Genomic DNA, 26,599 nt, shown 5'->3' on the forward strand with positions numbered 1-26,599 from the left:
TTGTAATAAAGGACCAGAATTGCTTGACACAGTTATAGATATTTGTGTGCAATTGATTGATTTTCTTTTACAAATATTGACTTTGCACCAATAAGGACAGATTTCTTGCAAAAGGCATGTCCAAGTTTATAAATTTATTTGGAGGGAATTATTTCTAAAAGCTTTCCCACAGTTGGAATTTTGAAACATTTGTAAGCAAGTTTGATATGTTTTGGTGAAATAGACCTTGACAGTTGCTAGTACATGTACATTATTTCCATGTTAAAGTGCCTGAAACATTTTCCATTTTGGGGGATATCAGATGTGCTCTTAATTTTTTTGTGGCATTTCATATATTCAACATATTTGCTAAAAATAAAGGAAACCTAATATACTTCTCATCCAGAACTTCCAGATTTGATTCCAAAGAAGTAAGAAATCCATGGACTTACTAAAAATAGCCTGTGAATTATAATTTCAGTTTATGTGAAAGCCATGTGACTCTTTAGACCACAAATTGAAGCTTCATCTGTCAAATTCACTTTAAGAGATCAATCATGACTTCAGTTATGGATATTAATAATGCCTTTTTCTTTGGAAATAATGTTTATTGGACTATAGTAAAATGGGTACAATCGACACTATGTAAAGTTTTGGAAAGATACAGTATTGTATTTTTGTATTACAATATAAGTCTGCTTAATGAAATAGTGTACTGCCCAGTTATATAGGCCTGGTGAATCATTGGACTGTTCTGGTTGCAGTATGCACATTATGACATGTTCTTGGTCACGCCACCTACTGGGAAGTTACAAATAGGTCATGATTTTTGTTCTGGAATCCATGGGAAATCTATGTGTGTACCCCAATTATTTTGCATCATGGTATTCTTATGGATATGATTTCATATTAGCCATTGTATTGGAACAGGCTAAAACTCATTGTTTGTGCTCTTCATTAAAAACCGGAATACCTAATTTGTTTTGATAAAAATAGGGGAAAAAACCATAACAAAAACCTATGTAGACTTATGTTGAGTGTAATGTAGTTATTTTTTATGTGATGTACCATGACATTAGAATTCTTTGGTCTTTTGTTTGCAGTAAAACAAATTCTAGTTGGCTGATACACTATTCAGAATCTGTACACGTTGAAACCAGTTTGTAAAAGACTCTGTGGACTACATATTTTTGTCCCCTATCTCATATATAGAGGTGAAAAATATAAATTAAATTTAGGAAGGAGATTACCATTTTTACTGGCTTAATAGTCGAGTCGAGCTGCAATCAAGAAAGATCCTGATCTGCCTTAGCATAATGCACCTCCAGATCAGAGACTGTGCTGTTTGTTCTACTGATTTCTCCTTACAAACTGCCCAGATCTACCGATGCATTTGGACTTGACTTGTAAGCGAGTACATATGGTATATATTGTTTTTCCTTCCTGATAAGGTGTCCTTTGTCTGGAGGTGTCTGCCAAGTCATGTTTAGGTTGATCAAAACTTAAATGATTGATTTTAATCAAACAGAAAATTGAAGCTAAATATTTGTCCAGAATGTGAAAATGATGCAGCAGTATTTTTATACATTTAAAAGAGATTTCAAAACTTTTATAATTTCCATTTCACTGTATGTAAACTTTCTAGAGCTATCAGTGGAGTGTCGAGTTTTTGCAAGCAAACAGTTTTTATGGGGGAAATTTTGTCTATATCTTGACAAGGAAATGGAAGTTAAGTGCCTTTCCAAAACACACACTGAGACAGCCAGCCGATCAATGCTGGCCTGGGTGGGTATTGAACCCGTGACCCTTAGATTATGAGTTGAACTCCATACTGCAGGATCCCTCAAACAAACAAAAAAACAATTGTTTCAGGTCACTTGATGACTTATCAAGAGTTGTAACCCATGCCTTGTAGCAGATCCATTAATTTGTTTCAGGTCACTTGATGACTTGTAAAGATCTGTAACCATTGCCTTTTTGCATGTAGCGGACATATGTGATTTGTGAAAAGTAGTAGTAATTTAACCTTTTGAAAGTTTTGAAGTGTTAAGTGTTTTAATGAATAAAAAGGACAGCGGGACGTTTTCATTCATCAAAAATTTGTAATTTATTCTCATTGATTTAAATTTTATTTTACATCTTTCAGATAAGTATGATAAATGTATAAAATAATTGAACGACAAATTGATCGTACAATTTTTAAAAACAATTTGATATCAGATTGCTAAACAAATTACTTAATACCACAGCTGAGTGCTAGTTACCCCCATGCTGCCTAGTTGCAACATTCTTAGGTAATGACCCCTATGATAAATCTCTTGTTTATTTTTGGCACTTTGAAATCTTGTTTGTATTTCGATTATATTATAATCAGAGCCTTGTCTGACGTGTTCATTTGCAACCGACAATAAATTCTTATTTCCATGTATTGATAAGCAATTGATGGTATTTTGTACCGAATATTTCAATCACATGCTGAAGATTACTTGTCGGTAGTCTGGTTTCTTCCCCTATTGGGTTTTAGATAGGTCAAGCGAGTGTATCATGTTAAGTCTAGGTAAAACGAGGGTCCATCTGGAAAATTTAAAGTCCTTTAAATGGAATGCTGTCGCAATCCTTTGTAAACAATGACTAATTACCCACTCTTTTATCAAACAAAGGGCTTTGCTTGGGAATTAATCACACAACACAAGATAGAATTCACAAAGTTCCCATGGATAAGGAATGAAATCTGAATAATATAGCTGTTAAGAAATTTTTACTTTAGTCTCAACTGGTATAATTCTTTGAAAAGAGACTTAGAAATTGAGAAACAACATTTGCCTCAGTTATGAAACATGCCAGTTATTTGTGTTGAAGGTATGCTTCAGTCCAGATTTTCCAATGACTCTTTAAATGTCAGTTTTCTTCCCACATTCACACAAGATAGTAGATGGCAGAAAATTGAGAGATGCAGGACATGCATGCTTCCCAGTAACAAGAGAATTCATAGGCAGCATGGGAGGGTGGCAAAAACATGAGAGGACACCATTGGTGGTATGATTTCATTAATATCTGAGCATTTGAATCAGAGTGTTGTTTGGCAGACATTCACATTTTTGTTTAGCGGCAGTTTGTAAAATAAGCCAGCTGATGTTGTTGTTGCTGTAGGGTTTAACGCCATTTTTCAGCACAAGATAGGCTATACATGGCGGCCAGTATAATTGGTGGAGGAAGAACCCTGGAAAACCCCGGGAAGAACCACCGACCCACGATAAGCTACTGGCAGGCTTTCTCACGTACCAACGTTAGCTGAGGCTGAGACTCGAACTCACACAGACAGAGGTGAGATGGCAGTGATCCATAACAGTAAGCACTTTAGACCACTCGGCCACTTGGGGCCCCAATAAACCAGCAGAAATGTAATCTATGCAGAGTGGAATTAGTCAGCAAGGAATGAGTTTATACCTGTTAAATCACATGAAATGTAAACTCCACCTCACCTGGTAATGATAATGTAAAAATTCTGAATAGTCACATTGCTCACAAAATTGTCATTTCTATTCATTGTCATTGAGATGCTCTTGAAAAGATAACATGTAATGATAAAGAACTGTGGTGTCTAATGGATTGTCATATCAAAGTCAGCAAAACTTTTACATCTCACTTAAAGTATCCAGATTCAGTTAAATTAAATTGGTTATGTACCAGTCAAGATATCCCATCCAATGAATTATCGACACTGTCAACCATTTTGAACGTTTAAATATGGAACTCTTTTATATACATCCTATGAACAGATCCTTTCAAACTTAAGGGTGCCCCAGGTGGCAGTGTGGTCTAAAACACTCACCTTTACATATCAATGACAAATCACCTTTGTCCATGTGGGTTAAAGTCTATGCTTGGTTGCCATGGATACGTTATATCAATGACAAATCGCCTCTGTCCATGTGGGTTCAAGTCTAGGCTTGGTTGTCGTGGATCTTTTATGTCAAGGACAAATCACCTCTGTCCATGTGGGTTCAAGTCTTGGCTTGGTTGCCTTCGATATGTTATATGAATGACACATCACCTGTTCATGTGGGTTCAAGTCTAGGCTTGGTTGATGTGGATATGTTATATCAATGACAAATCACCTCTGTCTGTGTGGATTCAGGTTTAGGCTTGGTTGCCATGGATATGTTATATCCATAACAAATCACCTCTGTTGGTGTGGGTTCAAGTCTAGGCTTGGTTGCCATGGGTATGTTGCAAAAGCTTGCTAGCAGCTACCCCTGGGTCGGCGATTCATCCAGGATCCTTCCTCCACCATATGTACTAGCGGCCAATGTATAGCCTATCATATTTTGGAAAATGGCGTTATTCCCACAAACCAAACCTTTTCAAACTTTCAACTAATGAACAAAGAAGTTATAATTAGCTATGACCTATAACAGAATTGACCACTCCGGTGGCCTAGTGGTTAGAGCATCCGCCTTGGATGCGGGAGGTCATGAGTTTGATCCCCGGCAGAGTCATACCAAAGACTTACAAAAATGGTACTAACAGCTGCCTCGCTTGGCGCTCAGCATTAAGATGTTATGTTAGGACTGGTCGACCTAGTGTCAGGATAATGTGACTGGGTGGGACATCATGCTACATGTCTGCGGTATGATGCCCCAGTGCTAGACATCACTATAAACTGCCACATTGCAGACATCGTAGCAGTATGACTGAATTTTTTTTAAAGCTACGTTAAAAATCCAAATCACACACACACATAACATAATTACTTTGGAGAAATGTATATTCAGATAGACCAGGCTTCAAGATTTTAAATGATTTTACTTACCGTATATACTCACCTTCAAGTCGAGTTCAACTACAAACAACATAGACACTGATCTGCAATCACATAATGTGCAAGCAAACCAGGGTCTCTGTTGTTTGTTTTAGAGATTAATCATAATGAACTATATTGACTAAGATCTGCCAGCACATTATGCATTGGCAGATCTGGATCAATACAGTTTGCAGCTGGATTTGACTTACAGTATATGGTAAGTTTGTATACATGATAACTGTCAGTTACAAAGAAATCAGATTGTTTCAATAAAGGGACAAACACTTGTGTTTATTTAAATAATATTTTGTTGTCAAATATGCAGCATTAAGTTTTAAATACCATTGTTTCTCGCATATAAGACAGGTCCACCTGTAAATAACATCGATCCTGATCTGCTGTCATATAATGCACCAGCAATTGGGGTCAGTTTTGCTTGTTCTGCTTGTTACTCCTAACAAACTGCACAGATGCAGATTGGTAGACAGATGTTACAGTAGATATAGGTCTGTGCAGTTTGCAGTTGGACTTTTAAGTGAGAATCGACATTATACATATTTTTCTTTCACCATTCATAAAATTAATCAGAGGATTAAAGTAAGTCCCTTGTACAAAATAAGCCTTTTGTTAGTAAAAGAGAATTCTCAAAAACTCTGTCAAGTAGACATGATATTTATGTCAACTTTTGTCTTTTAGATTGATGCTATAACAGAAAAACTGGTTTATTACATATCTTGTTGATCAGTAGGCCAAGAAAAAATGTGTTTCCTGTTGCACTGGTTTTAAAGTAAGGATAGGCAGGTCTTCTTTTTAATTTTTCAACATTATATATATATATATATATATATATATATATATATATATATATATATATATATATATATATATTTAATGAGATTTTTGTTACCATGGGGGGAAAAAATTGTTGGGGTCTGCAATGAAGATCAGGGACAGTTGGACAACTGGAGACACTTTTTGTTTTGTCTTTTTAAGTTTAACACTTCCATCATAAAGAGTAAGGCATTTGAAATATAACTGAATGATAAAATATACACATTTTTTAAATGTTCTTTTTTAGGAAATTCACTCAGTGTGTCAGTTCATTGATGTAACACTAGTATTCTGAAACATATACAGTGAATCTGGCATTATTCCACCAACAATATGTACCACTCAGTTTTACATTCTACCCAGAACACACAAGGTATATGATAAATCACTATCTTTAGTGTACCCTAGCGACCTACAATTTCTGCTTGTAACTTACAAACAAAGGATATTAAAATATGTTAATCAGTTTTTACCTTTACTGCAGTTTTTTCTTTCATTTTTCAAAAACACTTAAGATTTCATTAGTAAATTTGAATCACTTCTGAAATTATCCAACAAATCTTTTTTCATTACTCATAATGTAACTTTTCAAAAATATACAGCACACACATGGTATTGAAACTTGCAAATACTTCCTTAGTAAAGATAAAAGAGGATGTAGATTATCCAATGAAAACATTTTGTGATTTTATAAAACTGATGTTTGATTGGTTTGATTTTGTTTAGTGTTTTGCAGCGAAGCAACACAAGAATTTTGGAAAATGACTTCTTGGGTAAATGCCTTTTGAAACCAGATATAAGTAAAAGATTTATGCATAGCATATACATATGTGTTGTGGACAATATTGAGTTTCACCAACTGCTTAAATAAAATCTCACCTTTCAAATACATTTAAATTCAGCATATCAAAAAATAAAATTCCATTTTTGGACATAGATGTTATTTAAAATGATCGTAACAATTTTAAATCTGGCATACATGTTAAAAACACGCTTGGTAATCAATATATAGACCATACTTTAGATCATACAGCGTCATGCAAAGCTAGAAAACTGTACAGTCAATTGAAGTCATACAGAAGGATTATTTCCGATGATGATGTATTCAGAAATGTGCTGACAGACTTATGTGAATATTTTAAAAAAGAAATTATCCAACTCAGTTTATTACTGCTGCTTTCAGAAAATTTATCTTCTCTTTGAGTTTGGTTACACTGAATTATTAAATCGTGGTCAAAAATGAAAGAATCATTCATTTTGTTTTGGAGCATAGTCCTTGTTATCCAAATTCAGGTTGCATTATCAACAATATCAGGATTTATTTGCAACCATCTTGCAATCTAAGTGTTAAATAACTTAACACTTGCTTACAAATCATCTGAAAATCTTACAGATTTCCTGTTTGAATTACATATGAATTCATACCGAAAACGTTAAACAACTGGTTCATCTGCTAAATTTAATAGATGCAAATTTTTTCACTGCTCTGTCAGTAATACAAATATTTCATTAGCAAAAATACTAACAAGAAATTTTGTGTTGTCTCAGGATACTGTGTAACTTGAAATATTATTCAATAACGTGTAAAATGTCAGGCATAGAGTATCTTGGACAAACTCATCAGCAGGTACTTAACACATAAACATAGATTTGACGTAAATAACTTGAGTGATCCATAAGTTTCATATCATCTTGCAGCACATTTTCCTGACAGCTTCCATATGTTACAAGATTTTTTTGGGGCCTGAGTGGTCTAAAGCACTTGCCTTAACTGATCACTGCCATTTTATCTCTATCCTAATGGGTTCGGGTCTCGGGCTCAGTTGATGTTGATATGTGAGATTAAGCTTACCAGTACATGTAGGTTCCTGTGGGTTGATGGTTCTTGCTGGGGTTTTTATTCCACCAGTTATGCTGGTCGTCATATATAGTCTGTCAAGTGCTGAAAAACGGCATTAAACCCAAAGACAAGAAGATTTTTCATTATGCTGGTTGGTGTTATTAATACTAAATTGGAACATGTAGTAAAGGAAATGTATTGGATTCACCAACCGGATATTACTTCAGTCAGTCCTTTCACCATTTTGAATGTATCTATCCCAAAAGGTTCAAATTTTTTAGATTTTATATAAATTTATTAATTGATATGTTCATAGAATTTATTTAATTCTATGTATTTAAAGGAAATTGAATGTTATATATATTTGATTTAATTATATCTAATTTAATATATATTTCAATTATTGTTTGCTTTTCAGTTTAATTTTTTTAAATATATTTTTAATTACATGCTATTTTGATGTAAATTTATTCATGGAGTTGATACTCTTTCCAGAAAATAGTTTGACCTTGACTGTTTGTTTTAGTAAACACCAGGTGTTGACCTAGATCCTGACCTTGATTCAAAATTAGTAGCAGCCACATAAATAAGTTCTGTTTTTATTTTAAAATGATTAGTTGTTGTCAAGGTCATGATGGCACTATGTGATTAAGAAGTAAAAAACTTCTAAAATTTTATATCTTAGCGTAAAATGATTGGTTTTCATCAGGGTCATGTTAGGCATGTGTGGTGTAAACATGATTACATGACCACCACCCCCCCTTTTTTTTTAATTTTGCAACTTGGGGATTTTTGAAACTGTGTTTTAGAATATGATATAACCTTTGTTTCGGAGAAATAATCTCACTTGGGCTTCTTCCTTTACACTGGAAGGTGTTGTGTCGTTTGGAGTTTGTTCAATTTACTTGGATTCAAAATCATCAATTCTTTTTTCCTGGAAAATATGTGTGCTTATGTGAGATTCTTGAACAAGAGAGCTCTTATAAAAAAAAAGTTATTCAGACTTCGAAAACCGGAGTGATATTTCTTGCTTCTACAAGGAACTGTAGACTTCAACACACTCCTGGTTATAGCATACATCATCATCTTCCATCTTGAATTTTTCATCGGGACTCAAACTTGAAATCATTAGAACATTTTATTATTAGGACAAGTAAATTTTATTCTTGGATTATTTTTGGATTTGATTCTTAAAACCTTTAAGTTCATATTTTTTCATTTTTACAGAATTTTTCCAGGGAAATAAATTATTGTATTTTTGAAAGCTTGTTGTTTTAACTCTTTCTTGTGTTACTGCTTATTTGAGCCTAAACACGTAACATAAGAGAATTTCTTTATATCTCTGTTACTATAATAGTTTTAAAAAGAGATGTGTATCTTAATGGTTCATTGTTATGTCTACTCGTATGCATGTATGCATGCATGATTTTGATTTTTAATGTCTGCATTGCAGCAGTTTATAGTGATGCCAAGCATTGGAGCATCATGCCACAGACATTCAGCATTATGTCCCACCCAGTCACATTATCTTGACGCCAAGCCAACCAGTTCTAACACTAACTTCTTAATGCTGAGCGCCCAGTGAGGCAGCTGTTAGTACCATTTTTATGTCTTTGGTATGACTCGGCTGAGGTTCAAACCCACAGCCTCCCATTATCCAAGGCAGATGCTCTAACCACTAGTCCACCGGAGTAGTTATCCTTTTATGTGTAGTTTTACCATGCTATTTATGCATACTGTATATACTTGTTTATAGGACCAGTTCAACTGGAAACTGCACAGACCCAGTTCTGCAATCACATAATGTGCCAAAAGATCAGGGTCTGTGTAGTTTGTTAGGAGTACTCAGTAGAGCAAACAACACAGACCCTGATCTGCAGGTGCATTATGCTATGGCAGATCAGGATCTGTCAGTTTGCAGTTGGGATGAACTTATAGGTGACTATATACAGCATAGGAGTTTTATAAAATTGTACCACAACACGAATGTCTTAGTCTTGCATCATTTTGTTTATAATGTTTGATCTGTTAGAATCAAAAGTGGCTTAATGTAAACAAATTTTCGAATACGGTCTAAAGAAGCAGTAAAGTGAAACTGGTAATGGATTTTATAATTTGGTGGTGTTAACTTTGAATAATTTGCACCAAGCCTCAGCACTTCATCCACTCCTTTGTCTCCATTCCAGCAAAATCTCATAGATTTCATTGGTACATAATATCTCATTGGATAATGTAATATCTGTTGGGAGTTTCTTGTTTAGTCCCTGGTCATATTGAGTGTGAAGATAAACAAAGAAAAATACCAACAAGACCCCTAAACTGTCATTTACAGGTGTAACTAAGTTTATTGTCTCTTCAATGCAGCTTGGTGGTGGTGGTGGGAATCCATGGATTTAATAGCATTATTAATAATGATGAATATTCAAATTCTGTTTGAGTACTTAATTGAATATTCAAATTCTGTTTGAGTACTTAATTGAATATTCAAATTCTGTTTGAGTACTTAATTGAATATTCAAATTCTGTTTGAGTACTTAATTGAATATTCAAATTCTCTTTGAGTACTTAATTGAATATTCAAATTCTCTTTGAGTACTTAATTGAATATTCAAATATTCAAATTTGATATTGGTTTCAGCTTCAGGTAGTAGAAGCATGTTAAATTAATTTATTCAACTACCTGGCTTTACCAGCCAAACTTACCACCTGTCAGTGAATTACATACAGCTGTCTCTCATTATAAAACTATTCATTATAATTTGATTTAGAATATAATGCAATACCACTTTTGACACCATAACCCCAGGATATAATGCAGTAACACTATTGACCACATTATCCTGGTTTATAATGCAGTACCTTTATTGACCCCCTGACTCCGGGATATAATGCAGTACCTCTATTGACCCTATAACCCCAGATATAATAAAGTATGTCTATTGACTCCATGACCCCCAGGATATAATGCAGTACCTCTATTGACCCCATGACCCCAGGATACAATTTAGTACCACTATTATCCCCAGGACCCTAGGATATAATGCTGTACTACTATTGACCCCAAGACCCCAGGATATAATATTGTAGCACTATTGACCCCAAGCCCCGCCCCAGGAAATAATGCAGTACCAATATTGACCCCATGACCCTGGGATATCATGTGGTACCACTATTGAACCCATGACCCCAGGATATAATAGATTACCATTATTGACCCCATGACTGTAGGATATACTATAGTACCACTATTGACCCCATGAACCTGGGATATAATGGGGTACCACTATTGACCCAAGACCCTGGGATATAATGTTTCATCAATATTGACCCCATGGTCTCAGGAGATAATATAATACCACTATTGACCCCATGACCCTGGGATATAATGTGGTACCACTGTTACGTATATCTGATTTAATTCATATTTATTTTAATTTAATTGTTTGTCAGTTTTAAATTTTTTATTCTATTATATGTTATTATAATGTAAATTTATTCACTAGAGATGATACTTTTTAGAAAATTGTTTGACCTTGACTGTTAGTTTTTATTAACACCAGGTGTTGATCTAAATTCTGACCTTGTTTCAGAACTTGTAGCTACTTTCATAAACAAGTTCTATTTTATTTTAAAATGGTTGGTTGTTTCCAAGGTCATGATGGGATTACATTTAAGATGTAAACAATATTTTAATTTTTTTTTTTTTTATTTCTTGGAGTAAAATGATTGGTTGTCGTTAGGGCCATTTTTGGTGTAAACATGATAACATGACCCCCCCCCCTTTGATTTTGCAATTCTGGTTTTTCCATTATGCGCATTTTGTTTGTTTTAAAAGAGATGCTTTGAGAGAGATTTCTCAGTTTTGGACTTTTTACACTGATGTCAAGTTATTTTGTTGTAGCCAGATTTTGAGTTATAATTTTCTTCAGATCAGTTGGATTTCAAAATGACTAAATCTTTTACCTCTGGAAATATTTTGAAGAGTTCTCACACAGAGATTTTGGAAAGGCATTGCTTACAAATTTAATTTAGATTCCAACACCGGAGTTTCATTATTTGTATTTCTACAAGGAACTGTAGATAAGCACAGTACTGACTACATCATACGTCATTGTCATCCATCATGGATTTTCCATCAGGATTCGAACTTTAAATTATTAGAACATTTATTACTAGGACTTTTGCAATTTAATTCGTGGATTATTCTTAGAGTCTAAACACGTAACACCGCTATTGACCCGAAGACCCCAGGATATAATATAGTACCACTATTGACCCCATGACCCTGGGGTATTATGTGGTACATGTACCACTATTGACCCCATGACCCCAGGATATAATATAGTACCACTATTGACCCCATGACCCTGGGATATAATGTGGTACCACTATTGACCCAATGACCCTGGGATATAATATAGTACCATTATTGACCCCATGACCCTGGGATTTTATGTAGTACCACTATCAACCCCATGACCCTGGGATATAATATAGTACCATTATTGACCCTATGACCCTGGGATATAATGTGGTACCACTATTGACTCCATGACCCAAGGATATAATATAGTACCACTACCGACCCCATGACCCCAGGATATAATATAATACCAATATCAAACCCATGATCCCGGGACATAATATAGTACCACTATTGATGTCATGACCCCAGGATTTAGTATAATACTACTATTGACCCATTGACCCTGGGATATAATATAGTACCACTATTGATCCAGTCACTAAAATGAAACTTAAAAAAATATTTTAAAAAAACATCAAAAACATCAAAATCAGAATTATCAGTCTATTCGCTGAAATATTTGCATGAAGACCATTAAAAAACAACGAGCAGACATTTTTATTTGTGTGTATGGTTTTGATTTTTAATCTAGCTGTAATGTTTTTTTTAGCCATATTGCTATGATGTCTGCAGTGTGACATTTTATAGTGATATCTAGCACTGGGGCATCATGCCACAGACATGTAGCATAATGTTCTACCCAGTCACAGTATCCGGACACCAGGCTGACCAGTCCTAACACTAACCTCTTAATACTGAGCAGTAAGTGAGGCAGCTGCTAGTACCATTTTTATAAGTCTTTGGCATGACTCAGATGGGATTTGAATCAGTGACCTCCTGCATCTGAGGCGGATGCTCTAACCACGAGGCTATCGGAGCGGTCTGGCAGAAATTTAAATATGTCTCAGTGATTGTTTATCTGCTTACCACATCAAGGAACCAAATGGAAAATGACTTAAAATTGAAGCTCTTCAATGTGCCATGCTTTAGGTGTCCTTATTAGAAATATCTTATCCTGGTCAAACCACTTTGAAAAACTCTTGATTAAAGTATAAAGAAAAATAGGAATTTTAAACTGAGTTTTTATATTAGATCACTTAATACAGAAAGTGTACAATGCAGTTGTTTTTGCGCATTTGATCTAATACTCCAGTGTGTGGGGAGACTTGCATAATTCCTCTTACAGAGACTACAGTTTGTGATTTTTGAAGGTCAAGGTCATTTTGACATCAACACTGTTAGGTTGATGCCAGTTACAGATTTAATTCTTTTTGGAGAAATCTGTTCTTACCTTCAGGTCTTAAAAAATTTAGTGCCAGTGTATCCTGATGATTTTAAGTTTGTAAGTATCATTATTAGCACAAGGAGTACACAGTCAAGAGAAAACAATAATTTACATATTCCCAAAATTTGGACAGAGTAATTTAAGAAATGCTCTGATATCCTTACTTCCTTTTTAAAGCCTATTTTGTTGATGCACAAGTATGAAGTGAAAAATATATTTAAATTACATAAGCTAAATTATTTCAAAGCATTTGATTGGCCTTTTTGAGCTTAAATTGACCTAGCTGGAAATTACTACCAGCTTCATGTACTAGCTAACCTGCAATGGGCAGCTGGTCATACCTCAGCTTGTTATAACACTATTGTAGTACATACTCTGAAATTGGGTTATTTTTACCCATGAAACAAACCCAGAATGCAGAGCAAATGTAGAACAAATGCAAACATTGAAGAATGAATGCAAATGATATGCAGAATAAATACAACACGAATGATGAATGCATTTAAAAGCAAATGAAGACTGCAAATGTAGAATGATAAATCATAAAAGAAGAACAAGATATTTCATGAATGGTTTGAACTGTGATTATAATCTAGATGCTTCTAAATTTACTAAGTTCTAAGTTCAGGATTGGACTATTACACTGACAAATTTTGGGATGCCATTTTTCTTTGTTTCAAAACTCTGATGACATCATTATTGGTCACTCTGCAACTACAAATTGTTTAGAACATAAAGAAATTTCCAAATTTGCTGAGACTCTACAATTAAATTTATAATTTTATTTGCAGCTAAAGTGATATTTTTATTTGCCATAAGCTATGGCTGTATTTTGAATATTAGGAATTTGCTATTTTATTAAAGCACATTTTTAATAATACAATGGTAATAGTTGTCACCCTTTAATACTCTTCAAAATAACAAATCTAACTTTGCTATATGTATTTCCTTTTCATTCCAAACCAGTGAAAATCAATGGAAACAAGGAATACAAGTGTTAAACACAAATTCAGCATGATAACATACATGAAAATGACAAGATTATTGCTGAAATACAAAAGTGAAATGAATGCAACTGAAATGCAACAAAAAGAACTCCAGTACATATTAGATAAAAAAAAGAAGTTCAGATGAAATGCTTACAAAATGCAGATCTGGTCAAATTACCCATTTCAGGAACTGTACACCTACCTTGTCTGCAAATCAAGTTGATTCAGTTTCAATGTCACATTCATTGACAAAAATAAAAATAAAGCATGCTGGTTATTTGAGTGTAAAAGAAAAGCTTGTCTTATCGATTGGTTATTTTCTCATTATAATGGTTTTAATGATACTTTATTTATTTTTTTACAGCAAACAATTTTGAGAGGGATATTGATATTGTATTAATACCTCTGAAACTTTCACATTACTATATTTGTGAAAAATGAATATCATATGAGTTGTCAAATTTCAAATTAATGATGACAGTTCTTGTTTGTCGGGCAAGAAAAAGGTTTTACCTGTACCAACACAATTTTCATTTAGTCACTTGTGCCACAGGAGAAATAACTTGGAAATTGTACCACAACATTAGTCATCGAGTCACTTGTACCACAGCAGAAATAACTTTTGCCAGTACCAAATTTTTTTTTTACTTGTCCTTCACTTTTACATAATACTGAACCTATTTCAACTCAAATTCATATGATAGGATGAAGACCTTGAAACAGTTGCTTGGCGTTCCTCAAGATACTTGTATGCAACAGAAAGTTTGTCTTAATTTTCTTCACCTTGTCTTGTGAGCAGCCAAGGGGAGGTTTAGAGTCCAGCATTTTTTCTTATAGCACATGGCATGATTTTTAATGATGTAAACCCTTTTAATTTCTTTAATGTCTGTGGTAATTTCTGTTTACTGTTGTGATTTTTGCTACAGTGTCTCAAAATTAACGTGAGAAATTGAATTAATGAACATATCAGTTATTTATTGATGTCCAACTTTATGTCTCCTAAAAAAACATTGATGTCAGAAATAGTTTTAATTTTTTAACAAATGCGTACGTTCTTATGTTAAGCTTCATTGCTTATTTTAATCCCGAGTTATTTTCTTTCCCCTTTATTTTTTGGCAAATTCCATGCAGCTATTGATATAAGAATTTCTATCAACAACCCAATATCAGATTTTTGTCTTAATTTGTCTGTGAGTAAAGATTTGCAGGTTGTACTATGACAAGCTATGTTTTATGACAAATTAATGAATGCAAATGGCCCAACAAATCCATCAGCCCACATAACATTTAATTTTAGTTTAGAATTAATCCTTTGGGAGGATAGTTTGTTTTAGTCCTGGATCCCTAGATTTCTGATGATTTCATGCATATTCAGCCTAATATGAATCTATCATCACAACGTGGATGATGGGCAAGTCGGGCTTGAATAAACATCATTTACCTAGGGCTGGAAACTTGTTGTGATTAAAATTGATTAAAGCTTCATCCCAATTCCCAAAGGGTTAGGCTGCAGTCTCGGATTAGAGAACAGGACAAACCAAGCTAGATTGTTTGTTTGAACTGTCCTGGGCTTTTTCATAAGCAAATAAAGGCTTATTCAATTATATTGAATGAAATTTGTGCAAGTTTAAGGAATGTCAACAAGGGATAATTCACTTGTGTTTGCATGGCCAAATTTGGAGTCCAACATAATTAACCCCCACGAGAAAAATTTCACCAGGTACTCCAAAGACTTTGAGATTGCCCTGATCAGTTACCTCTTCGTAGCCTCTTTTTGATGGTGCCTTTCGATCAGTTTTGTTCTGAAACTTGCTCAAGACAATTCTCCATTCAAATTAATTAATGCGGTGTTATTTGTGAATGTTTTGCTTTGTAACACCAGAGGGGGAAATGACTACTGCAATAAAAGCTGTAAAATGTTGGTGTGCATTATTAACTTTATGCTAATTAGCATTGTTGCGTTTTAATGGGTGTTGAGAAATTAGCAAGATAGATTACGTCCCTCATAATTACTTGCCCAGGATGCTCTGTTTGAAGCTGATGCCCAAACAAGATTAATGTACATATATAAGATTGTCAGTTTCATTAGTGCTATGTTTGTATGTTAATGACTGGTTTATGACTTACAGATACGATGCTTTTGACAATGTAATTAGGAGCAGCTTTTCTATTCAACGTTTTGTGATGTCATAAAAAATGCTGTAACTGAGAATCTACTGTAATTTATTCTTAACCTATTGAACTGCGTCAAATGGTCCTTGTAGTTGAATATACTGTAAATTTATTTGTCCAGGTATCACCTTTCTACTGAATTATGTTTGATCATGATCAAAGAATTATACTTTTGAAACAGTTAAAATCTTTGTTAACTTTAAGTTCTTAATATAATAAAATGAAAATATATATTCTTTTTGCAAAAATTATTATGGTACTCTCCAGCATTAGATTTGATGTGGGTCATTTTTAAGTATTCTTTTAGATAAGAAATATACATCAATAACTTTGACAAAGAAATGTTTAAATGCTTAATTTTTATTCCCTTAATTTTATTTTAAAGGTTTATAGCATGATTTTGTAATAGGAATAAAATTATATTTCAGTTCTGTAGCTCTTCAGTTATCTTCAGACAGGTGTTCATCAGCCTGTCTTGCATATGAAGTCATGTCAGTATTAGAATAATTTGATGACAAATATCTCATGTACATTGAATTGACTAAGATTTTGTGTTGGGCATTTTTTCCAAAGGTCCCTAAAGCACTACAAAAAGATATGCAGTGGCTACACAAAGTTTAATGGACATGGGCATTTGTTTCACAAGATTTCTGCACATAAGTTTTGGGTCTTGACAGTTTTGTCTGTTTTACCTGTTAACGAGTGGAGCTGTCCAGTAAACCTGTCATCATTGGAAAGCTGTAGATATTATACCACATCATTTGACATGTTGACTACTTTATAATAAACAAATTTGTAAAGAGTTCATATCATATGTCATCATCCCTCAGCAAATTAAAAAGTTTGTATTTTCTTAATTAAAATCAGGTTTCTTGAACAATTCCTTTAGTTCAAAATATGACTTAATTGATATGATTTTAAAAAAAAGACATCCACTTTAATTTGTGCAAATTGCTTGTACACTACTATTGCCACTAGATGTAGTTTGATTGACAGGTAATTCGTTGTGAAATTGATCTTGTGTGCCTTTGATAGTACTATACTCTTTGTTTAGAAGACGATACATGATTTCACATCAAAATAAATATTTATTATTTACCATAGTTGACATTTTATCTGTGTATCTATCATCAGATTTCTTCACTTGGATAGATACTTGATGCAACTGTGAACATTATCTGTAACCTGTAAACAAATCTTGACATTAAATTGTTTGAATTTTACTAATCAAATTGACTTGTTTTATCTAAGTTAAATACTAGCTGAGCTTGCCCTGATGATCAGCATGTTAACTTTTCACTGATACAGTCCACAGCTCTATCAATTGGTTACAAAACTTTTTCAAACAAACCAAGTGCATGTTGATGTGGTTAGATATTTGTAAATATTTGGATGAGCAGATTTGGCTATGGTGTTACAAGATGTCAGATCCTGAAAGTGTGCCCAATAGATATTGACTTTTTTCTGATTGGATTGACTGGTTTACAGAACTACAAACTTTATTCAGAAAGCGTCTCTGTTGTTGATGATAATTTGCTTTCTGTACTGATTCTACAACAGAAACTGACAAGTCATATTTGATCAAGTGTAGATGTGTTAAACAACTCAAACAGTCTCTGATAGCATTGGAAAGTTTACAGATCTAATCAGCCAACAAACTATTTGACCACCCAAACTAAGCAGCAAGCCGGTTTATCATAATCAAATATGAATGGCAGAATTATTATGTTTGATAAGTAAATTCTGGAATTGTTGCACCATATTTAGGTAAACAGATGTTTGCTGATGATCAGTGTACAATTTTAGAAGATGAGTTTACATGAGGGACTTGTGTATCTTTGCACATGATCATTATGCAAACTCTTACCAATCAGTAGACTGGTTCACAGTTTAAATGCTCAGGGCTGATTATTTCAACAAAAGAGGTACCAGTCCATATTATTTCATACTAAAGTTATTTTTTCAATAATTTTGAACTTAAATACCAAGTATAATTGTATATTTTGATCAAGAAAGAAAAGCTCATGCCTTCAGTATTTCTTTAAAAAGAGCATAATCATTGTATCATTTATTAATATCAAACTTGGTTTGATATGTCATCAAAATTAAAGCAGTTTTATTGGGGACAAAAAATTTATAATAATCCATCCCCCAGCATGTGTCCTGGGGGTTACAATGGATAAAATTCAGTAAAAAGGAGTAAAAAAAAAGTGCTTTGAATTAATTGCTGAGAATTTTTTTCAAAACATTTAGGAAGTAAATATTCAGTGTTTAGTAAAATCAAAGTATTGTTGAAATAACACGATTCCTCTACAGCTTCAAGATAAGGCCATTCACATTTACTTTAAATAATGATTCCTTTAAATGCAGGCCACCTTGTTATTGAAACATTTCATCCAGCATAATCAATGGTCTTATTAAAATGTTTGTTCACTTCCAAAAATAAAATTCAGCATTGCACACAGAATTAAAAGATATGAGCGGAAGTGTAAAATATGTGTGTCAGAATTTAATGAAGAGATTAGAAAGTAAACTGAGACTTTCTGATTTTTAACTATTTAATTATGAAGAAGAGAAATCTTATCAGGTCATAAATCATGGTATCAGGCTGATCTTCATATTTGTACCAGGATTCAAAATTTGGGTGCACAGACAAACTGTAAGTGCACAAGCCTGAAGCATGGGATATATTGTGTTCACTTGCATGTGTTTAAAACTTAAAAATCAATGTTAAAGGATTGATTTTTTTTTCTTCTGGCTTTAGACATTATTGCATTCCAGTTAATGGTTTAAATTTCTTTCTAATTCAGTCAACCAAAGTACACAGTAAATTTGAAACTGGAGGATCTGGAGTCACAGATATTGAAAGACAAAGAGGAACAGGCCACAAAGAGATGGCAAAATCAAGGTAAAAACGCTGTGTGCTTTTTATTATTATACCTCGTAATATTTATCTCATCTGCATTTGTTAATAACTTGAAACATATTGCTTTTTCAGCAGTGATAACAGTGGTGATGGTGCATGCAAATTAGGTCTCACATTCTCCAAATGTCTGGAGCAAATAAAATTGTATCATCACAGTTAAAATGTTTAATTTCAAATAAATTTGAAACCAAGATATACCAAATTATTACAGCTTTACACCTTGTGTAGGTACATTCATATACATATATGTGCAAAATTTCTTTATTAATTTCTTTGATATTAAAAAGAATTTTTGTTGTACTTGTATTTATTGTTCAGACAGTTTCATGACAACAGGGCCTGAAATTAAAATCCCAAACTAGAAAAACATTGAAATCACCTTCATTTCATCCTTGAATGAGTGTAAACCCAGGTCAACATGTGAACTCACCACTTAATTATTGAAAAGTTACAAATTTGGAAACTGTTAATTCATCATTTTTATCAGGTACCCACTTTCGTGGACCTTTCTTTGGAAACAGTTTCCATTCTTGTGAATGTTAGTATAATATAAATTTTGTTTTTCACTAAACCACACGAATTAAATTTATGACAATAAATGAATTCACTGTATGTGCCATAACAATAACATTACATACATAAGTTTTTATTGTTTAGTAATAAGTAGAAAAAAAAAACCTGTCAGAAAATCTTTGAAATTTTAATGCCATATAAACTAGTGCACAAGTTAGATCCATCTGCATAGACCCAGATCTCTCATTGTGTAATGTGCCAAGAGATCTAGGTCTGTGCAGTTTGTTGTGACTAATGAGCAGAACAGAGACTATTGGTTTATATTGTTTTCAGTTGGATCCTGACTTACCATATATACCCACTTAAAAGACCAGTCCAACTGCAAACCACACAGACCCAGATATGCTATTGCATAATGTGCTGGCAGATCTGGAGATGTGCAATTTGTTAGGAGTAATCAGCAGAACAATAAAAATAGGCTCTAATCTGCAGGTGCATTATGACACAGCAGATAATGAGCTTTGGTGTTTGCAATTTGACTCAACTTATAAGCGAGTACATGATACTCAAAAGTGTATAGAATATTAAAGCAATTTTTAGCAGCACATGCAGATCTTTTATATTGATTTTCTTCAAAAGGTTATTAAAGAATTATTGTTAGCAAGTCACAAAATGTTAGAACCTTTTACACCCAGAATTTTGAACACTGTACACTGAACATTTATCAGAGACCGTTTGGATATTAGAATTATTATGGTATGGAATATACTTATTTCATATTTTTCTTTCAGAATTATTCAAGAATAAAGCCAAAAGTCTAGAGAAAGATGCCAAAACCACTGAAAGTAAAGAGACACAAGTGTCTTTATCATTCATGTCAATGTCTTCCCCATTGCCAGGATACTATGGTCATGCATTTGGAACGCCCCCTTTTGCTCAGTATGTTGGAAGTCCTTATAGTGTCCTGCTTAATTCTACATCAGCATCTTCCCATAGCTCACCCTCTCAACGCATTGCTGATCCAGCCATGCTCAATTCTTCTCATCCTTTCCTTACATCTGTACACAACAGTTTCCCACAGACATCCCCTACACAGACTTCCTTGAACTCGTCTTCAGCAGGTACTAGCCCTCAAAAGGGATTGTCTGACACTTCACAGGAAAAAGTAGGGACCAATTTAGAGACCTCATCTACAGGTGCAGCCTTCACTGATTCTGGTCTTGGTGCATCATCAACAAGGTTTTCCAGTATTTTCTCACCACTGAGGCCCCCAGGACTGGTACCTTATACCTTGCCATATGTAAATCCTCTCATGCCGGATCCCATGTTATCATGGGCAACACGATTCCCAAGTGAAACATCAGGGAATCTGGATCAAGGTAGACATATGGGTATTCCAGAACAGAGCAGACAGATTGGTATTCTATTATCAGAAATTGATTCACAAAAGGTGGAAAACAAAAAGGTAAGCTAGTCCATTTTTATGCTTCATTTGAAATTGAATGGTTATGAATAAAAAATATTTTACATCGTTTTTCAGCTTTGATTATGCTGTCTTGAGAAAGACTGATCCTAATGTTTTATTGCAGTGATAATTGATTCCCAACTTTCCAGTCCCACTCAAATGATCTCTTATGAACAGTCGGTGTTAAACCCTTAATATTGCTTGTAAGTGGAGAGAGGTTGGATAAATTCATCAATCATGCAGTCTTGTAATGATTATTGTTTGCTTAGTCAATCTCATCAGTTAGAAGAACCAAATCTGGTCTGTAGAACTTTTGACATCTGTTAGATATTTCATTATTCTAACTTTGCAGGACTCACTGCTTGGTCTGATTTAATAACTAAGTACTATCATTATTCCATATATCTGGAACCGCCAGTTTTCTGCCCACTTTATTTCCAAAATGTTTAATAATTTTCAGTAGTATATTTAAAAAATGTAATGCCTAGATATTTGGATTAATGACAATAGTCCATTTTGGAAATCAGATTTGAACTATTCTGTGCAGTTTGTTAGGTGTAATCAGTAGAACAAACAACACAGACCCTAATCTGCAGGTGCATTGTGCTCCAGCAGACCTTTGATGTTTGCAGCTTACTCAACTTATAAGCAAGTATGTATGATACCTCTATTCAAAGTTTTACATTTTATTTAACAACCATATATACTTGTGAATAAGTCAATTCTAACTGCAAACAGAATAGACCCAGATCTGCATTAGCATAATGTGTCAGCAGATTTGAGTCTATGAAGTTTGGACTGCTCAGGTGGCCTAGTGGTTAGAGCTTCCACCTTGGATGCAGGTGGTCTTGGGTTCGATCCCCAGCCAAGTCATGCCAAAGACTTAAAGAAATGGTACTAACAGCTGCCTTGCTTGGTGTTCAGCATTAAGAGGTTAGTGTTAGGACTGGTCAGCCTGGTGTCAAGATAATGTGACTGGGTGTGACATAATGCCACATGTCTGTGGCATGATGCCCCAGTGCTAGACATCACTATAAACTGTCACACTGCAGACATCATAGTGATATGACTGAAAAATTGTTAAAGCTATGTTAACAGTCCAAATCAAACACAGACACACACTATATGAAGTTTGTAAGAAATAACCAGTAGAAAAAACAGCATATGTTATGGCAGAACAGGACCAATGTTGGTTGCAGTTGAACTTGCATATGCAGTGCCACCAAAAGCCATTTTTATTCATTCACCTATTATATGGGAGGGTGGATGGCAATTGATAGGGTAGGGTACATGGAGGGTGCATGAAGCAGAACAGGTGATACAATTTATAACAATCTTAGGACTGTTTACCTAACTTGTTAATATGATGCAATTTGCTTAATTAAAACCCAAGGAATGGAATTTCTTCCTGTTAAATACTTGTTGGAGTCTGCACTGAATTTAACGTTGAATAGTTTTTAATATATATTTTTGAAATTTATACAAGTACGTCTAGGCTGGTCCATCACTATTTTTAAAGAGTGACTTGTGACATGTTTGTGATTGGCACAGATTCTTTCTTGTTAAAGATCTGACATTGATCATAAAACTGCCAATGTTATTTAAGTTGCAATAAATTTTTTTATTTAAAAAGATTGACTTTAATGACTTTAAGGGGTTAGATCAGCAGAGTTAATGAAATCAATGGTTGTCATTTATGCAAACAGGCAAAATATTTGATGTCTGGAGTTTTGTAATTGTACAAATGTAGAGTTCTGAACCCGGTTTACTTTTGATATCTGGAGATTTACTTTTGTCCCATACTTTGATAATTACACATCTGAATAAATGTAGAGAAGACACTACAGTAGTTGAGTAATCTTTCCATCAGATATGATCATTGTGACTTTGTATGGACATGACTGGTATAAAAACGTAATATAACATTTACTGAACAACACCAATAAATAGAAAAGTACATAAAAACTGACTGGATATGACAGGTTTGAGATATTTGACTGTTAGATATTACCACTGACTATAATTTTATTTTCAGTTATCAGAGAAACTGGCCAGTTCTGAGCGAGAATTGGAAACCCTGCGATTGATGATGAAGACAAAGGAGCTGGAAATACAGACCCAGGGATCAGTGTCAGCAAAGGCTGCAGGTATGTAATTGATACAATAACTCCGTTTTCGCTTTTCAAGTCCATGTGCTTCTTCTCCTATGTGTTTTTAGTGTACTGTGAACTGGACCGTGATGTCTGTTTGCTATCCGGCTTCTTAAATTTGCTTTAGCCCTACATGCTATCCACTATGTATTCTATTCCAATGCATCATCTTGGTTTCACATCTTACACTTCAGAGACCACCATAGCACTAAAAGAGTAGATATGTAAATTTTGTCATTCTGTCAAGATTTAAGAATATGGTAGCAGAATAAGTCTAAAAAGGCAGTTATTAAGGGTTAAAACAATAAATATATTAATATTACATTTATAAATATATATATTCAGACCTGTGTTATACTGACACTGCAGGGATGGGAATGAAAAATCAGCCTTTATATGGGTGGCTGCTACATACAAGTTACTTTCTTGCTTTAGGAGCTTCAGTATGTGGTTAAGACTAGTGTCTGCTTAATGCAGGTGTCCTTTAGGGCAGTTTTGACCATATCAGTTATGTTAAAAAAATAATTTCCCATTGGAAAAATGTATACACTGTACGTATTTTGATGATACTCTCACTTCCTTGCTGTCTTTGCTAGAATTCAAAACATTGCAAAGTGAGATGCTGACTGGCACACATTATTACTCCCCTGGTAAAAATGCATCAAAACACATGGCAGAAACTCAGAAAATGGGCACTTTAATAAAGCTTTTATATGTTTTGCGGGACTGTAATTTACATATGCTCCATTTATGTTTGTATGCTATTTATTTTTGAAGAATTAATGTTATGGGGAATCATTACACAAAATGAAATAAAATATTACAAATGCAGGTTGTAGAATATCTATGAAATTCAATAGCCGCAAATTAATTCAGGAAAATGTGAAATTTAGTAGCCTCGAATAGAAGATGCAGAGAAACCATTTTTGATGGAAAAATTCAATTCAACTTTTAACCTTTATAGTATGGAATATGATTGCTGTTGTTTGTGGTTATATAAAACCTGATTTAATTTCATTTTCAGCATGTAATCATGCAGTGAATGTATATTGATTAATTCTTTGTGGTATTGATGAGTTGTCTGTACAATGCACAATTATTACTCCACAACAGTACTGAAGCATGGCCATTAACACAAAGGCAGCATGGCCATTAACACAGTACTGACGCATGGCCATTAACACAAAGGCAGCATGGCCATTAACACAGTACTGAAGCATGGCCATTAACACAGTACTGAAGCATGGCCATTAACACAGTACTGAAGCATGGCCATTAGCACAAAGGCAGCATGGCCATTAACACAGTACTGAAGCATGGCCATTAACACAGTAATGAAGCATGGCCATTAACACAAAGGCAGCATGGCCATTAACACAGTACTGAAGCATGGCCATTAACACAAAGGCAGCACGACCATTAACACAGTACTGAATCATGGCCATTAACACAAAGGCAGCATGGCCATTAACACAAAGGAAGCATGACAGGTACTGGTACTGCAGACTGACACTTGGGTATTGGAAGGTTCTGGGTTTGAATCCTATTGTAGTAATGCTCTTAACCTTTCTTGCTCCATTCAAGCCAGATGCACACTTGGTACCAGCATCCAGGGGTTGGATGTGGTTGGGATTCACTTGTGTTGGACCAATATGCATTTAAGCTGGGAATCCACAAACTGGCTGATGATTAACATGTTGAAATAAGCAAAAGCTCCATCAATACAAACCGCTAGTTACACATGGAAACACAAAAACAACATTTTTGCAATAGTCAGCATTGTCAACCCTAATGTTTTCAAAACCTGATGGGCTGGCTGTTCCAAATCTGCCTTCATGGTCATTTAATTTATAATCAAAGCCTCTGTTCTGACCAAAACTTTCTTTGAAAGTAAGATGACTTTTTGTTATATATGAACAATTTCACAAAATCAAATGAGAAGTTTTAATGTTACGAATATTTGAAAATTGTGCATGCATGTTGTACAGTGACAGTCATAAAGTTGTTAGAGCCAGGTGAAAAGCGTTGAGTCGGTGGTAAATTGAATAAACACTCAAACCTATCCTGCGATATCAGTAGACCATCATTAGTTGCAATATGCTATTGTTGAACTGACAAGTGGGTGGAATTGTCAGTCTATCAATTGGCAACTTTCAAACTCAGTCTTCATATTCTGAGTTAGCACTGCAAACATTGTATTAAATAGAGTCTGTTGCTTTGGGTTTAATGTCATTTTTCAACACAAGATAGGCTACACATGACAGCCAGAATAATTAGTGGAGAAAGAAACCAGGAAAGTCCAGGTAAGAACCACCAACCCACTGGAAGCTACTGGTGAGCTTTCTCACATACCCGCTTTGGCCAAGCACATCCCCTAGTTCCACATGGACAGAGTTGAGATGGCAGTGATCAATAAAGGCTTAAGTAGAACTTATTAATTACATATATATTTAAATCATACTCAGTAATTTCATTTTTGAGTCTCTAGCAGTTTAGGATGAGATGTATTAACTTTAAATGAAGAAAAAAATGGATGCATGAATCGACTTGCAGCATCACTTAATCTACGCCATTTCTTCAAAAAAGCCCAGGAACAATCAATCATGCATTTATGGCACATTGATTATATAGGAAGATAAAAAGATGGCAGCTTGTAAATATTCATAAACCACATGCAAATATTTGCTAGCTTCTCAACCATGAAATAATTCATGTGTCATTATATTGCTATTGGACAGATCCATTAACATTTGCGACTCAATAGGCCACCATGTTCAAGCTGAAAATGAAATGATATTGGGGGTTTAGAAAATTCCAAGTTTAGTACCCAGTCCTTTTTTTCTCTTCAGAATGATGAAGTAGAATAGTTGTTTGGTATGTCAAAAGTTACATATTTGTTTTAAACACCACTTCAAGCAATAATTATTCAAACTTTGGCCACTTTTGAAGGTGCATTTTCATCACTGAGGGTACAATATTAACATTGCAAATAGGTCTTCAACTGTATGAATTTATCCACATATTGTATTTACTTGTAAGTGTAATCTAACAGCAAACAACATAAGCATGGAACCGCCATTGCATAATGTGCCAGCAGATCAGGGTTTATTTTGCTTGTTTAGCTGCTTTCTCCTTATAAGCTTTATAAACCTAGATCTTACAGCATAGTATGCAACATCTGATCTGGATCTATAGAGTTTGCAGTTGAACTCCTTATAAGTTTTATAAACCTAGATCATATGACATAGTATGCAACATCTGATCTGGATCTATAGAGTTTGCAGTTGGACTCATTATAAGCTTTATAAACCTAGATCTTATGGCATAGTATGCAACAGT

General features: G+C 34.2%; 1 protein-coding gene across 1 annotated transcript in view; it reads left to right on the plus strand.

Moving 5' to 3' along the window:
• The window catches only part of LOC149805636 (uncharacterized), a 113,669-nt gene that overhangs the window by 20,166 nt on the left and 66,904 nt on the right, over window positions 1-26,599 (plus strand). Inside the window, exons 3-5 of the mRNA XM_089934492.1 lie at window positions 19,017-19,114; window positions 20,437-21,110; window positions 23,146-23,257. Coding sequence (XP_089790618.1) covers window positions 19,017-19,114; window positions 20,437-21,110; window positions 23,146-23,257 — 884 coding nt within the window. The remainder of the gene's footprint in view (window positions 1-19,016; window positions 19,115-20,436; window positions 21,111-23,145; window positions 23,258-26,599) is intronic.

This window comes from Sinohyriopsis cumingii, chromosome 2, assembly GCF_028554795.1.
Source record: "Sinohyriopsis cumingii isolate HCF-2022 chromosome 2, ASM2855479v2, whole genome shotgun sequence".
Taxonomy (NCBI): Eukaryota; Metazoa; Mollusca; class Bivalvia; order Unionida; family Unionidae; genus Sinohyriopsis; species Sinohyriopsis cumingii.